This window comes from Fistularia commersonii, chromosome 1 (assembly GCF_037954325.1).
Source record: "Fistularia commersonii isolate RoL2024-O1a breed Wild chromosome 1, RoL_Fcom_v1.0, whole genome shotgun sequence".
Taxonomy (NCBI): domain Eukaryota; kingdom Metazoa; phylum Chordata; class Actinopteri; order Syngnathiformes; family Fistulariidae; genus Fistularia; species Fistularia commersonii.
In genome coordinates this window covers 15,815,051-15,830,475 of record NC_141284.1, presented here as the reverse complement: position 1 = coordinate 15,830,475, position 15,425 = coordinate 15,815,051, and the positions used below count along the sequence as shown (strand labels likewise).

The window sequence follows — 15,425 nt, the reverse complement described above, 5'->3', positions numbered from 1 at the left end:
AAGGGTCTTTATGCGCTGTGAGGCCAAAGCGCCAACCATTGCGCCACCGTGCCGCCCATAGTATAAATTTGCACATGGCACAACAGTGGTGGGCCCCATCACGGACAACGATGACCTGGTCAACAGCCAGATCCTGAACGCGGATAAGAAAAAATACATTATTGTCGTTTCAGGAAGAACCAGCCCAGCCACACCCCAATTCTCATCAACAACACAGCTGTGGAGGTGGTCAGCGGCACAAAGTTCCTGGGGATGCACATCAGACAACCTCCCCGAGTCTGTGAATACTGCATCACTGGTCAAGAGGGTACAACAGCGGATGTAACTCCTGTTGAGGATGAGATGAGCCCACCTGCCCTCACCCAGCCTCACCACATTCTACAGGAGCACCATCGAGAGCATCCTAACCAACTGTTTCTATTTTGTGAGGCGGCTCCAGAGCCTCTGACTGCAAGGATGTGAGGATCATTGAGACCTCTCTCTCCGCCGTCCAGCACATTGCAGAGAAACGTCGTGTGTCTCGAGGTTGGAAGATCTGCACTCTCCTCACACCCACATATTGCACTGTTTCCACTGCTGGCCTCTAGAAAAAGCTCTCTGACCGAGATGGTTCGGTCATGTACAGAGGAGGGATAGAGAATATATTGGTAGACGGATGATGGAATTGGAGCTGCCAGGCAAGAGGTCTCGAGGAAGAACAAAGAGAAGATTTATGGACGTAGTGAGAGAGGATATGAAGGTAGTTGGTGTGAGAGAGGAGGATACAGAGAATAGGGTTAGATAGAGAAAGTTGATTCACTGTGGCAACCCCTGAAGGGAAAAGCCGAAAGAAGAAGAAGAAGAAGTATCTGATGCAGGACCACTAGGTTCTGTAATATCTTCGTCCCCCAAGCCATCCGACCGGTAAACAATTACGGACAATGCTCGCTGCTTCTGGACATAACTGCAATACTGCAGTAGAAATCATTCAGCTGCTGTACATATTCACCGTCACTGCTACACATACCCACTGTTCAGCTGCATGTGTTGCATATCTTTAGATTTAGATATGTAGATATTTAGTTACCCATAAATGCACATTTTACTGCTGTTACATGTTGTCATTGTACATACAGGTATGACCCACTGCTGCAATTTAACTTGCACTGCACTCTGACCTTATCCCCAAAATGTCTAACATCTCAACATCTCCATCTCTGCTACCTCCAGGTCTGCTTCCTATCTTATCAGCGCACAATTAAAATGAACATTCTTGTATCATTCAATTTCTGGAAATAGAGAAACTCTCGCAAAGTGGGTTGATGGCTGAAAATGAAGACCTGAGGTGTCCATTAAAACATCCTAAAACAACTCTGTATCACAGAAACAATAAAGTCAAGGAACAGTGCAGTGATGTAGTATTTCTGACAAACACAATATTCCGAAAACCCCAAACTCATCTCGGGTTAATGAATTAGCATTTAGTATAGATGAAACTATGGCTGTCGTGCTTCTGTTCCGACTTACACAACCTCTGTAAAGGCTGAGCTGTTTCCCTCAGACTTTCACCTCCTGCTGTCCAACCTCTTGGAAATCTCTGCTCTCCAACATCTCGATGTTATCTTAAACAAATCAGAGCGGACGCAGGGGTCCCAGACCCCGGCTGAATTCTGCAGCGCCTCCTGCTGGAAAGACACCGCACAGGTGCCAGGAGGTGGAGCCAGTTGTTTTCTCAAATTTGGATGGGAGACAGAAACTTTTAGAAATCCAGTTAGGACTAAGATTTTCAAACTGGTCGCATGATACTCAGAGTAACTGAAGCAGCCTCAATTTCTCGAAGAAAGTCTCCTAAAGGAACCAATAAAGGTCTATCCCATCCTATCCTACAGGCGAGAGGACTCGAGGACACCAGGACTCCATTTCAAGTCATTTAATTGGTAATAATCTTCCATCTTAAGCTGAGAGACAGAAAAACGTCCCATTCAACAGATTTCTCTCTGAGGCACAAATAGTTCAGGATACAGGATTAAGAGGACAGGAAAAAAAAAAAACAGTTAAAAAAAAAATCACAAACATGCAGAAAACAGGAGGAAAGCATAATAAAAGATAAACATTTGTTTACAAGAACGCAGGAACTGTAAAATAGGTCATCTGGAATGATCATGTTAAAAGAGCGCAGCGGGATTCAGCGTCATGTGTTGAAGCACCTGAAAGCTTCATGTGGAATATCAAACAGGTGCCATCCTTGTCCCTGGCAGGACCGATTCCACAGCCTCAAGACCTCATGAAAAGTGAGGAGAACCTTAGAGGCCCGGAGAACACAAGCTAACATAATTCATTCATCAGTTTATCTGCGCCTCCTATACAAAGAGACCTCTGGAAGGACAGAGCTGTTTAAAAAAAAAAAGACAAGGTTAAATTAAGAGAACCCTTTTATAAAGGGTTAAAACATCTGGCAGTTCCAGACATTTGATGCCATCCTCTGCAATGGTCCTCTTATTCAAACTCCATCTCATCCAAAAAGTACCATCACACTATTTAGTAAGGACAACTCAATCGTCGATGCCCCTTCTGGTATGACCAGGAGGTCGACACAGACGCCGCCATTGAAATGACATAATCCATGGGGCAAGAACACATAATCAGGCTTAGCCAATGAGAGGGCATGCTTTACAGTTCAAGTCTGTCTAGTGTTTGGTCTTGCAAGAGAGAAAAAAAATCCTCAAATAAAAAAAAAAACTCCCCAATTGTATTTTTTTGTTGACAGATACTGATTGCACCAGTGTTTCTTTTTCAAATATCTCGTTATTTTACCACATATCTGTAGCTATTGAAGCGCATCAAGTGAGACAGAAGGGACAAAAAACACCCGAGCATCCGCTAGAAGCACCCAGCAGAAAGAATGGCTAAACGCGAAATGATGGTTCCAATCTGGTGGCCAGGAGGATTTTCATGATTTTTGTTTTCCAGCAGTTGTTCTCTGTCAGTCCTTTTAGAATCAAATCCAGGGAGCTTTACTTTGAAAATGGAACAGGAGGCCGTTTGCGTCATATTACAACACAGTGTAGGACAAATCAGTCTCAGCACCCTTTGATTTTTACCACCTTTTTTTAAACAAATTTTCAATCGGTACGGGACTCTGCGTGTGTGTGTGTGTGTGTGTGTGTGTGTGTGTGTGTGTGTGCGTGCACGCTTCTGCACCTAGATTACCTAGGTGTCTGTGTGCATGGCGTGCATGTAGTGACTGATGGCCTGTTCCATGGAGCCTTTAAAGGCCTGATAAGTTGAGGTGACGGGCAGCAGAAGGAGGCTGGAGGCAGGTTGACTCTGAGGGAAAAGGCCCACCTCCCCTTCTTCTCCTCCCCACTTCCCCTCCTTTTCTACAGGGCCGAATGTCAGGGGATGGAGGAAGGAGATGGATGGATGGAGGTCAAGACCAATGGCTGGCAGGTCCTCTTTTCCTGTGGAGAAATGAATGAGGTCCTCCAGGGAGATAGAGCTCCTCCCAGCTGAGGAAAGATGAGGAGGGGAAACGTGACGAGAGAAGTACGGGGGACAAGGAGACAAGTGAGTGGGGGGGGGTAACAAGGGATGAGGAAATGACTTCAGAATTCAGAACGTCTGCTGAACACCACCTCACCTTCACAGTCAAACAGGAAGCGCCTCCAGAAGCCGATCACCGGCTCCTCCTTGCGTTTAAGCTTCTCCTGCTGGGAGAGGCTGATGGTGAAGATCCGAGAGAGGGCCCGGGCCGAGAGCTGGAGGGACGTCTCGCAGAAGGTGCTGTAGAACATGGATGGGAAGAGTTGCACCTGCAGGCCACATGATCACAGGTTAAACTGTGGGATCATTGATGTCGCCACTGGAGCGGTCCAAACACAGAGTATGATTTTCCAGGCCAGATGACCTCCAAGACTGTTACCTGCTCAAAGACGCCCAATGTCCGCAGTCCTTCCCGGAACCTGAGGAGACACACTGGCGTCAGACTTGACCCTCCTCTTCCTCATCGACCACACCGAGTCATCTAGTCCAAAACCGAACAGAGCAGAACCCCGCTGGTTGCATCTGCAGGTTTCTTATGTTTATACTTTTCCCTTCAGTGTCGTCTCCTCTGCCTCGTCCATAATGCTGCTCTCACTGTGCATCAGTAAAATCTGTACAGCTGGAACTCGAACTCTGAGAAATGTTTCATGGTGCAAATGAATGTGTGATTAAAATGCATTAATCAAAATAAACGTGTTTAAGTCCTGGCACTAGTACTTTTTCTGATGAACTCATTTCTACAAATACTTTAATTCTACTTTTTCTGTTTTATTTTTACAGCCTTTATTTTTCTGTATTTTTCCTTGGTGTTTCTCTGCTTCCTATATTTTAAGTACATACATTTCAGAAATTTCCAACTCCCTTTACTACTTAAAAGATATGTAATAACACCTAATAAAATGTGTATAAAACACAGATTTTCTTCTAAAACTGTGGATTATTAGATGGACTGTTATTGAAATCTTTCTAAATAGTTAGAAGCTCTGTTTCCAGGTTCTCACCTCTGCAGTGGCATCTGCATTCGGCCGATCAGGGTGAAACACACCAGGTTTTCCACCAGGGGGTCCCTCTCCTCCAGACTACTGATTGGTTGGTTGCAGCCAGCCACTTCCAGGAACTCCCAGCTTGCTGCTGCCGCCTCCTTCAGCTGGTCCAGAGAAGCCGCCTCTGCGATCTGGAAAACCAACTGTTATCAGCCCGGAGTGGCCGTTGCCGTGACAACAGCTATCATCTAGGGGACTCACCCGGGTGACTTGCCGGGCGAGGTGCGAGTCCGGCGTCATATGTGTGATGTCGAGCGGGTGATTCGGAGGGAAGTTGAAAAGACACTGGTAGAGACCCGGAGAGAAGAAGGACAACCCGGGAGGCCCGAGGACCAGTGCCATAGCCAGGAGACAGCCCAGGTCAAAGTACAGGTCCTCACGCAGAGCTGCATGCACACAGACAGAGAAACAGAAAACAGACAACATATGAACAGTAGACACACAAAAGACATAGCAGAAGCACAGTAAACAATTGCACAGCAGGCAGACATCATATAGACACACATACGCACAGCACAGACACACGCACAGCAGATGACAAACAGACCATAGTCACAGAATAGACATACAGACAACAAAGCAGACCCACAACACAACAGACCAAGGCACAACCCAGCAAACAGACACCCAGCAGGCAACAAATGTACAATAGACCCAGACATCATACACAAAAAAGATGGACAACACTGACAACAATTCCCAAAACACAGATGTACAACAAACAAGACACAACACCGAATGAAGAGGCCATTAGAACATCAGATCTGAGCAGGTGTCTACTGATTGTACTGAACATCAGGCGGGTGTTCTCAGTGACTTTGGATTGGTTCAAGATGTGTAAAACATTACATCACATCACAGAGGAAAAAATCCGATATAAATTAAATCTAGATTTCATTTCAGACAGAAGGAGGGCTGAAGTTGACATCACAATTTCACCCCCTTAGCCCCTCGTTGCATCAAAAATCTGAGTGACTAAACATATCCTGATTCCGAAGCATCATGCGATCGCCTCTGCCCTTCCTACCCTGCGAGTCCAGCGCCAGGTTCTTGCAGCCAGATGGACCCTCAAACACCACAGAGTCCTGGATCTGCTGTACTAGCAGTATCAGGAATTCCTGCAGGGGCTCGTCTTTGTGCCTCTGTGTTCTGACGGGCAAAGTCGGACTGGTATCTTTGAACCTGTATAAACACATAGGAACATCAAATATCAACATATCAGTCAGAATGTGATCATTAGCCTTGAAGACCCCAGGGTGCCTGGAGTGAAGAGCTCTGGTGTTCCTGGGTTAGAACAAATTAGCACTCAGTTCATTGGAACTTAATCAGTACCTGACAGAGAATGGGACCGAAGGGTCAAAGTTCGGATTCCTGACCATGTCTAGGGCGGCAATCAGAACTTGGTCCTCGATCACCTCCAAATGAAATTTTGCCGGGCTCCCCTGAGGTCGGGGCGGGGGGATTAGGGCCTGCAGGAGCTGCTCAGGTGACCCCGGGTTGTCATGTAACGGCGGCCTGGGAACATAAGACAGGGTTCCCCATTGTGTCCGTTTTTCGATGTTTTTTGATGGTGCTCATAAAAAATCATGAACCCTGAACTTTTTCCAAACCTTTATATGATTTTAAAGTAACTTCCTGGCATATGTTCAGCCCCCCTGTGGGAGAGAAATTAGGTTTCAGCGTTCGGTTTCCTGTTTGTGGAGTGTTTACCTCTTACAGGTGATTGAAGAGTGGATGGAGGGAAGGTGCCGTTTGGACAGTAGGCTCCTTCTCTGGCCTGCCTGAGGAGACGCCACCAGGGAGGCTGGAATCCAGCAGAACACCATCCAGTCAGAGAACCACAAAGATAGTTTTGTTTGCGGAGCATTGAAAGACTCGGCATATCAGACCCCTTCCATCTGTCGCCATGGTGCATTCGCTGCAGGCCCAGTCTGCGGTGTGCACCTTCAGACCAGAGCACTTCCTGTGAGTCCCCCGGGACCCACACAGGCGGCACCGGATCACCTCAAACCACCTGAGACCAGAGATAGCGGAGTCAAGTAAACACCACAAAATAAGAGAGTGCCACTTTGCTAAGACACACTTCAGTTTGGCAGTTTTCCCATCTTTGTCTGACAAGTGAGTAAAAACATTTGAGGGCTTTAAAAGCATATTAAACTAATGTATTACACAGATTTTTGAGAGGGGTTAATGCACAAAAGGCCAAACAAGAAAAAGAAAGAGAGAAAAGCAAACTATATTCTAAGACAATATATCATTATTTTAGACAGAAAATACCACGCCACAAGGACGTCTTAATAATAATAGAATAGTTTTAATGGTAAGAAGTCATTATTGAGACCAGGGCCTTTGCAAGCTCGACCCCATCGCTCCGATAGACCAGTTTAATAGAAAATGTGTACAAAGACAAAAACCACATGGTGTGTTACCCAGTCTTGGCCGAGTGTGTACGTCCGCTGTTGCACAGACACTCCTCGGCATCACAGTGACTGTAAACCTCCAGCAGCTCTGAGTAGGCATTCGCCTCCAGTTCCCATGATGCATCTCTGCAGGTAGAAGGCAGCTGGAGATCATATAGCTTTTATTCTGAAGGAGCAGAGTCTCTTCTGATAAGAGCTCTGATCTCTGACCTCTCTGGGATATAAATCCCCATCCGCAGCATCTCCTCCTGGTACTTCTCCTTGCTGTTACACAGAGTACACTTGAAGAAGAACAGGCCCGCACTGTGGGCCTGTCGCTAACACACACACACACACACACAAATCTGAATTAGCATTTGAAAAAAAAAACAGCTACCTGAAAGGAAATTGAATGTATGTGTTCAGACACAAACATTTTGCAAAAGGTTGTGTGTGTGTGTGTGTGTTTGTGTTTACCTGCACACAGTCGCGGTGAAACCAGCTGGCATGGCAAGATGGACACTTGAGGACAGAGAAGGACAGAACCGGGTCCAGAGAGTCCAGACACACAGAGCAGGTCTGAGGCAGGCTGAGATCAGAGGTCACACTGATAGACTGGGAGGGGCTATGGGCGGGACAGTAGGAGCTGGACAGACGGGCGGACACACACACACACACACACACACACACACACACACACACGCACGCACGCACACACACACACACACACACACGTGCGCACGCACGGACGCAGACAGACACACACACGCACGCACACGCACGGACGCAGATGCACACACGCACGCGCACACACACACACGCACACACACACACACCAGTCAAATCCTATGATCCTCTTGGATATATTGCTATTCATCCTTAAACGTCATCAATTTTCTGGGAAACAACTTCAGTCAAACTTAATTTGAAAAAAATTCACAATGTAAAGTACAAAATTTACAGAAATTTACTTCACTTTTTAATCTGAATTGTCTACCAGGTGCTCTGATATTGCTCAGAAGCAGTGTGTGAGTTTGTGAGTGTGTGTGTGTGTGTGTGTGTGTGTGTGTGTGTGTGTGACTCACGGGAAGAGACCTGTAAACTGAGAGATAAAGCTGAGTTTCCTTCCACAGGGAAAGTGAACCTTCCTCCTGCAGTTTTTCACACAACAACCAACACATGCGCCCTTCTTGTTACAGCCCAAACATGTCTGAAACACACACACACACACAGGATCTCTAGAAGCAATACTTTAACTTCAGCCCTCACTGGCGACTTCAGGCTACCAAAGGACATCCTTTCCTTCACACAAGGCATCCACAAGAAAAAGTGAATAAAGTCTCTCTCACCAGGCGGGAAGAGCGTTGGACTTCATGCTTAATGTCGTTCACCAGGAAGCCAAAAACGCCCTCATCATCCTCTCCTCGCTGGTAGATACCACAGGACGTCAGCTGGAACCAAGCGCATGTAATTATAGAATTATAGTTCATGGCTTGCATGTTAACACACAAGCATCAACACAACACAGTCAACACAGGAACCCCCAAACTCACCAAGCAGAAGTAGTGGACGGACATATTGTGTTCTTTAAGGAACACTTTTTCCCCAAACAAAGCAGGATCATCATCAGGAAGCCTGCAGAGGACACAATCTGCGCGCACACACACACACACACACACACACACACACACACACACACACACACACACACACACACACACACACACACACACACACAACCATAGTGACTGCCTGCCCCTCCTCTGATTGGTTGATGTCATAATGATGTCACAGGTGTGGTTCTGGGCTAAAACAAAAACCATATTGAGGCTACTGAAATCAAACTCTCACTCACAGGAGGCAGCATCCTCCAGCTTCACCCTTCTCACCTTCCTCTTCATCCTGAAGTGACACCACACACACATGGTCACGATTGATGCATCACATCGCCGTCAAAAGTGTTTGGTCATGTGATCGTCCCCCTCCATTACATCCAATTATAGTGAAGAATCTGGACGTTATATGACACAAGACTGTTGATTTAAAGTAACCAAAATACATTTTCTTCCAAATGTTCGGACATGAACATCTGCCCTTCCAGTTTTGAATGCCTAAACATCTCTGACATTAAAGTGACATCTTCAGTCAGCATGTTAAATTTTTTTTCAAACTCCAGCCATCCATCTGTCTTGACTCTTGACTGAACACGATCATTTCAATTTAAATAAGTCTTTCAGTTAAGGAGACCAAAGCAGTTTTTTCAGTCTGTTATCCTGTTTCTTTCAGGTGAGACGTCTTTAAAGGAATAAAAAAAAATCTACTTCCCACAATATTTAAATAGGGTGAACCATTACCTGTATGACAGCAACCCTTTATAGATATATATTTTTCTATTTGCACATTTTCTGAGCCTTCTTCTCTCTCTCCTTTCAGCTTTTCCCTTCAGGGGTCGCCACAGCGAATCAACCTTCCTGAGCCTAAAAACTTAATAATGTAGCTGATATTGCAACAAAGATTCATTAAAATAATTCAACACAATGAATCCGGTTGAAAGCAAAAAAAAAAAAAAAAACCAACACTCGTTTGAGTGAGTTTCTTGCTCATTTCCGGAAACCCAAAATGTGTGAAAGCCTCATTAACAAGAAAAAACACAAATACATTACATTACATTCACCCCGTTGAGTTTGAAATGATTTTCGCGAATGTGAAAGGGGTTTTCAGAAAAAAATAAGTGAAAAATAAATACGGGAAAATTTTGATGTTAAAGGGACGCCTTTCTCGACGATCTGACACGTCTGTGAATTTTCGTTGGAAACCGAAGAAAGGCTCCGTTAAAAAACGGCCGTAAAATAAAAGAAGCGATAAACCCATTAATTTCTTTCCATTTTCGGACTTACATTACAGCCGGTCAATTGTCAGTCATTTTATTCCTCTTTTTAAACTCGTCTCGCTGATCCTGTCAGATTCAGCCTTGTTTACTAACGTCGACGAAATTTTAAATTTCCCTCTTTCAAAACATAGAGCCTCATTTCCGCTTCCGGTTTCCATTCGCCCTCAGGAACATGGGCCTCGTCTTGATTGTCGCCCCCTTCAGGTCGGAGGAATTTCACCTCCTCAAGAGCTAAACAATTAATGACAATGAAATTTTATTTTCAGAAATTAGATACTGTAAAGGAAAAATTGAACAAGATCTCATCTGCCTCATCTGAAATAAATTACTGATCTGTTACAAAAATAATTAAAAAACGCCAAGTAGTGGAATCTACCCGGAACAGGTCAGCTGTCAATTATCTACCTATTCACGCTCTCATTCATACCCACCTACAATTAAGAGTCTTCAATGCAACTAACTAATAAGGAAACAGTTCTAAAATATCCACAGGCTGGGGATTGTACCACTGTATCTTTGGTTTTAGGAGGATAATTTATAGTTGAGATAGAAAACACTGTGCAACACCATTAATTGATTTATTTTCATTCATGAACCACTTTTATTACAATGTTGTCTATTTAATTGCACCTGGAATATTTGTCATTTTTTAAAATTCATTTTCATGATTACATTTCAAAATTCTGCTTCATTTGAAGGGAAACAAAAATCTGTGAGACCTTCAGTTTGTTTCAAATCATCTTTTTATTCCTTTTTTCAGTTAAACCTTATATACAAAAAAAATATATATATAATAATAATAGTAAAATAATTTAATTTAAAAAACAACATAGAGAAAACAATTTTCTGCCATTCCAAAGAGGAGGGACCGGTTAAGTTTTAATTTAAAAATTTGTTTGTTTACTGTGAAATTCGTAGTGTTCGAAAAAGGAACCAGTTTCTTGACTATAATATTGCTTCCTAACAGTCGGCCATCTTGTCGAGGGCAGCGAGGGGTGCCAGAATGCTTGTCCTGTTGGTCTCAACCACGTGCCCATTCTGGACCATCTCGTCCAGAATCACATGGACCCGATCCAGATTGAACATGATCTGACGGAGTGAGTCCAGGAACCCACACAGGCAATAGTAAGTTTTAATTTGCTTTCAAATCCTTGTGAAATATTTGGCGCTAATGTGCCCACACTAATTCCCCCTCTGGATTATGTATCAAAATCTTTCAAAATAAAAGCATCATGTGATCATCAACCAATAGGAGGCGAGCTTTCATTACATGTGGGATTATGATACAAAATGTACCTGATTTTAAATCACAGAAATGTAAAATATGTTTTTTAATAAGCTTTATATATTTTCCAAATAATCAACAAGTAATTTAGGACCTTTCTGAGGTTGTTTCTTTCTAGTAATGTTTTATTGTGAATTTTTTTATGTCAATCAGTGCAAGCTGCATTATTATTATTATAATTATTATTATTATCCATTTGATCAATCGTAGTGTTTCCGTGTCTCATGGAGAACAAACCAGAAGAGGACACCAGGAGTGTCAGGTGAAGGATACATCCAGTTCACTCTATGGGGGGCAGAGAGGAGGTGAGAGGTCAGACAATCCAGGTAAAAGCAAATGAGTCTTGGATGTTAAATAGAAAAAAAAAAAAAAACACTCACCACACGACTGAAATATTTATCCAGAACCTCCACAAAGTTATGGACCAGTTCGTAGATAGACAACTCATTCTGTAGGACATCAGAGAAAGACTCACTGGGATTTGTTGTTAAATGTGTAAATCTGTTTTTTTCATCTATATCGACTGGTCCAGGGTGCCCCGCCTCCCAGACAATAACAGCTGGGATAGGCTCCAGCATTTCTGCAAGCCTGATTGCAAGATAAGCCATTGATAATGGATGGAAGGATGGATGGATATTTTATCTACCGAACCCCACAGATTCAATGTTGTTTTCAGATTTTGTTAACTTTTGCAATTTAAATAGATGTTTCTTTGGAGAAGTCTAGACACAGGTCACTCCTGCAGGCTGGCAGGTGACCCACCTCCTCATCTGTGATTCCCACCACGATGAAGAGGGCAGCATACTGGCGGTAAACCAGTTTGAAGTCTTTATATTCCACAAAGGAGCACTAGGGAGGCAGAAACAGCCAAGCATCAGTGTTTGCAACATTATTATAGACTGTGAGTATGTGTACGTGTGTGTGTGTGCGCCGAAGATCACCTGGTCCTTAGTGCGGGTCAGGCAGCATCGAACCACGTCAGCCTCCAGCGCTGCCCTGCGACCCACTTCCACTGGTTGGTAATATCTGGACAAACGAGTCTGACCTTGTCGGTTTACCATTAGCACGAAGCTGATCATCCTGACCTGTCACACACACACACACACACACACCATCATTTACAGATTTCTTTCCTTTTCCCCCTTATTTTAATGTCATTTCTTGCTTTACAGGAACTTCTTTTATTCTTTACAATTGTTCCACATTTAACTGTTTTGTATTTTCTTGCAGATCTTTCTCTCGACCTCTTACCTGTGCTTTGCAGTCCTGCTGTCTGTGTGTCCGAGTGTGTGTGTGTGTGTGTGTATGTGTGATCTCTGTGGAAAGCCGATAGAATCAACTGAGTTTGGAAACAAACGTCCTGAGCTCTCGCAAATAGTTCTAACGAGCATAACATCACCGCCGAGCTCACACGTTACTGCTGTTTCTCCGGCGTCTTAAACCTTTAGTGCTGGAATAACACTGCGTCTTTATAACGGGTGTTTAACTCTCCGACAGCTGTTAGCATGTCAAGCATGACAAGCACGAGTTGCATTAGCTTACATATGCTAAAAACAACAGCAAGCTAACCCGTCAGCTGGCTGACTCTCAATTCAGTGTTAAAAAATAAGAGTTCTTGACAAACACTAAATTATAAAATTATATTCAAACAAATAAAATCTTTAAACAATGAAGAGACCACACAGTTCCAGGAAGCGTTTTGACAATCCCGCGCATGCCTAGTGAGCTTATGCCTGGTGCGTTCAGGTCCCCTTAAATTTTGTTCGCCCAGATCAGGGATGTCAAACTCATTTTTAACATTAAGTCCAAATTTTTTCTTTGTTTTGGTGTAAAGGAGGTGAACAGGTAAATTATAAAAATCTTTATATGTAATTATATACTCTAAAATAATAGACGATGAATTAATATTAAAATTGACTATTAAAAACGAATTAATGGAATTACACCCTAAAAATATTGTTGAGTTAAAAGAGAAAATCTTGTCACTGTGGGAAAATTTGGCACAAGAATTTATTAGAAAATAGATTGGTAGCATGTATAATAGGAAGTATACTGTTTACAAAGCTAATGGTGGCTATTCTGGTTATTAAGTCTTTTTAATTTTGCCCGTTTTTTGTTTTTTTTTTTGTTTTTGTTTTTTTTTTTTGCTATCGTTTTTGTGTTTTTTTATAGAAATAGGAAAAGAAAAGATTGTTTTACCAATGTCACTACATGTTTTTTCATCAAAAAAATATTTTGTTTTCAAATTTTGAAGCAAAAAATACATCGCAAAGTTATTTTTTCATTTTTCATTGCCGTTTTTTTTTTTTTTTTTTTTTTGAACCACTATAAAAACCCCAGATGCATGTGAGAAAAACCTGCCGGCTGCACTGACACAAAAATTTGATTTCAGGCACGGGGGCCACAAAAGATTGTTCTGAGGGCCGAAATTGGTCAGGGGGCGGCAAGTCTGAGACCCCTGTCCTAGATCTTTGGGGGTTCAGTCACTAAACAATTACTATAGACACCTGATATGCATCATGATACACAGCCAGGGATTTGTAATAAATAGCAAAATGTAGTGAATGCGTAACAATACGCCGGACTCCAATTATCAATTATCCTTTACTTTTGAGGATTATAATGAATAAGGGGATTGGTCTGTGATGTTTTTGGAGCTATGTAGGTTTTTATTTATCTGTGACACTCAGAGCATTTCACTTTACCTCCATATTTGTACCGATTCGCATTAGATGGTTTTTATGTTTCCCTTTTGCATTTGTGTTTGTTTTCTTGTTGTATCACAACTATTATCTGTTCTCTCTTCTTTGGACAATCAAACAAACATGCATCTTTCCTTTAAATAACTATGTATCTAATTTAAACTTATTTTTCATTCATTTATTTATTTTATATTCATTTATTTTTCATGTTTGTTTTCTTGTTGTATCACAACTATTATCTGATGTCTCTTCTTTGGACAATCAAACAAACATGCATCTTTCCTTTAAATAACTATGTATCTAATTTAAACTTATTTTTCATTCAATTCGTTTTTTCATACGAAGGCAGCAAAGTGATATGTTTGCAAAATATTTTGATGGATTAAGCAGTCATGTCTAAACTTTTGTGATGATTTTATTTCTCCTGAGACTCTTCCTCTCCTGCAATAGCAATTAATTTCATCATATATTTAACAATAATTTCCAAATGTTTCTGTGCTGTATATAACAATTGCTAAAACTGAACATATTAAGCTGGGCTCTATTGTGTGATGCCATTGTATTTTCATCTTGTTCTTGTAACTGTCTTGTATTCTAAACTGCATTATTTCTGTATATTGAGTGCAGAAAAGAGAAATAGAGTAGAACTTATGCACATGCACGTGCGTACACATACATAGCATAGATGAAAAACATTGTACAGAAGTAAGGCACAATAAAATATTTTCCAGATGTTATATATTTTGGTGAAGTATTGCACATGGAGATGGCTGGGCTATTGCATGTGTTGAGGTGGTTATTAAACATGAGGGTGTCAGAAAGACTAAACATGTAGAAGTTGTGGGATTTTATGATGATTTTATAATGAAATTATTATGCATGTTTGGTCGCAACGGAGACGTATTGCAACAGTCTTTTTACAATTTATGTAAATTTATTTATTTCATTTTAAGAGGTGAAGAGACAGGTTCGACCATGTTGGGATGGGTGGAGAAAGGTGTCAGGGGTATTATATGATAGAAGACTATCAGCCAGAATGAAAGGAAAGGTGTACTAGACAGTGGTGAGACCAGCGATGCTGTATGGCCTAGAAACTGTTCCAATGACAAAAAGATGGGAGGTAGAGCTAGAGGTCGCAGAGATGAAAATGCTAAGGTTCTCTTTGGTAGTGACCAGGATGGATAGGATCAGGAATGAGTCTATCAGAGGAACAGCACATGTTAGATGTTTTGGAGAGAAGGTCAGAAAAGCCAGACTGAGATGGTTGGGTCGTGTACAGAAGAGCGATAGTGAATACGTTGGTTGACCGATGCTGGAATTGGAGCTGACAGGCAGGAGGTCTCAAGGAAGACCAAGGAGAAGATTTATGGGTGTAGTGAGAGAGGATATGAAGATAGTTTGTGTGAGAGAGGACGATAGATAGAATAGGGTTAGATGGAGTAGGTTGATTCGCTGTTGCGACCCCTGAAGGGACAAGCCGAAAGGAAAAGAAGACATCATAAATTTATGTTAATCAAAAACACTGTCATATAATGAGTCACAACTAAGTAATGTGCATATTTGCAAAAACTCAGATTCATATTT

At 42.3% G+C, this 15,425-nt stretch overlaps 2 protein-coding genes across 2 annotated transcripts; both read right to left on the bottom strand.

Moving 5' to 3' along the window:
• Positions 1–2,239: 2,239 nt before the first annotated feature.
• On the bottom strand, positions 2,240–9,940 carry g2e3 (G2/M-phase specific E3 ubiquitin protein ligase). The gene is made up of 17 exons (XM_086153405.1): positions 9,862–9,940; positions 8,820–8,866; positions 8,518–8,615; positions 8,314–8,415; positions 8,050–8,174; positions 7,442–7,610; positions 7,196–7,302; positions 6,995–7,111; positions 6,455–6,579; positions 6,276–6,369; positions 5,898–6,080; positions 5,593–5,747; positions 4,767–4,951; positions 4,524–4,696; positions 3,902–3,941; positions 3,620–3,791; positions 2,240–3,488 (listed from the first exon to the last, which is right to left on the bottom strand). Coding segments are annotated over exons 1-17 (2,193 nt in total). The 5' UTR covers positions 9,864–9,940; the 3' UTR covers positions 2,240–3,189.
• Positions 9,941–10,385: 445 nt separating this feature from the next.
• ap4s1 (adaptor related protein complex 4 subunit sigma 1) lies at positions 10,386–12,855 on the bottom strand. The gene is made up of 7 exons (XM_086153267.1): positions 12,551–12,855; positions 12,391–12,455; positions 12,081–12,224; positions 11,902–11,988; positions 11,520–11,588; positions 11,413–11,424; positions 10,386–10,943 (listed from the first exon to the last, which is right to left on the bottom strand). The coding sequence occupies exons 3-7, from the start codon at positions 12,216–12,218 to the stop codon at positions 10,815–10,817; spliced, it is 435 nt and encodes a 144-aa protein (XP_086009393.1). The 5' UTR covers positions 12,219–12,224; positions 12,391–12,455; positions 12,551–12,855; the 3' UTR covers positions 10,386–10,814.
• Between the last annotated feature and the right edge of the window lie 2,570 nt (positions 12,856–15,425).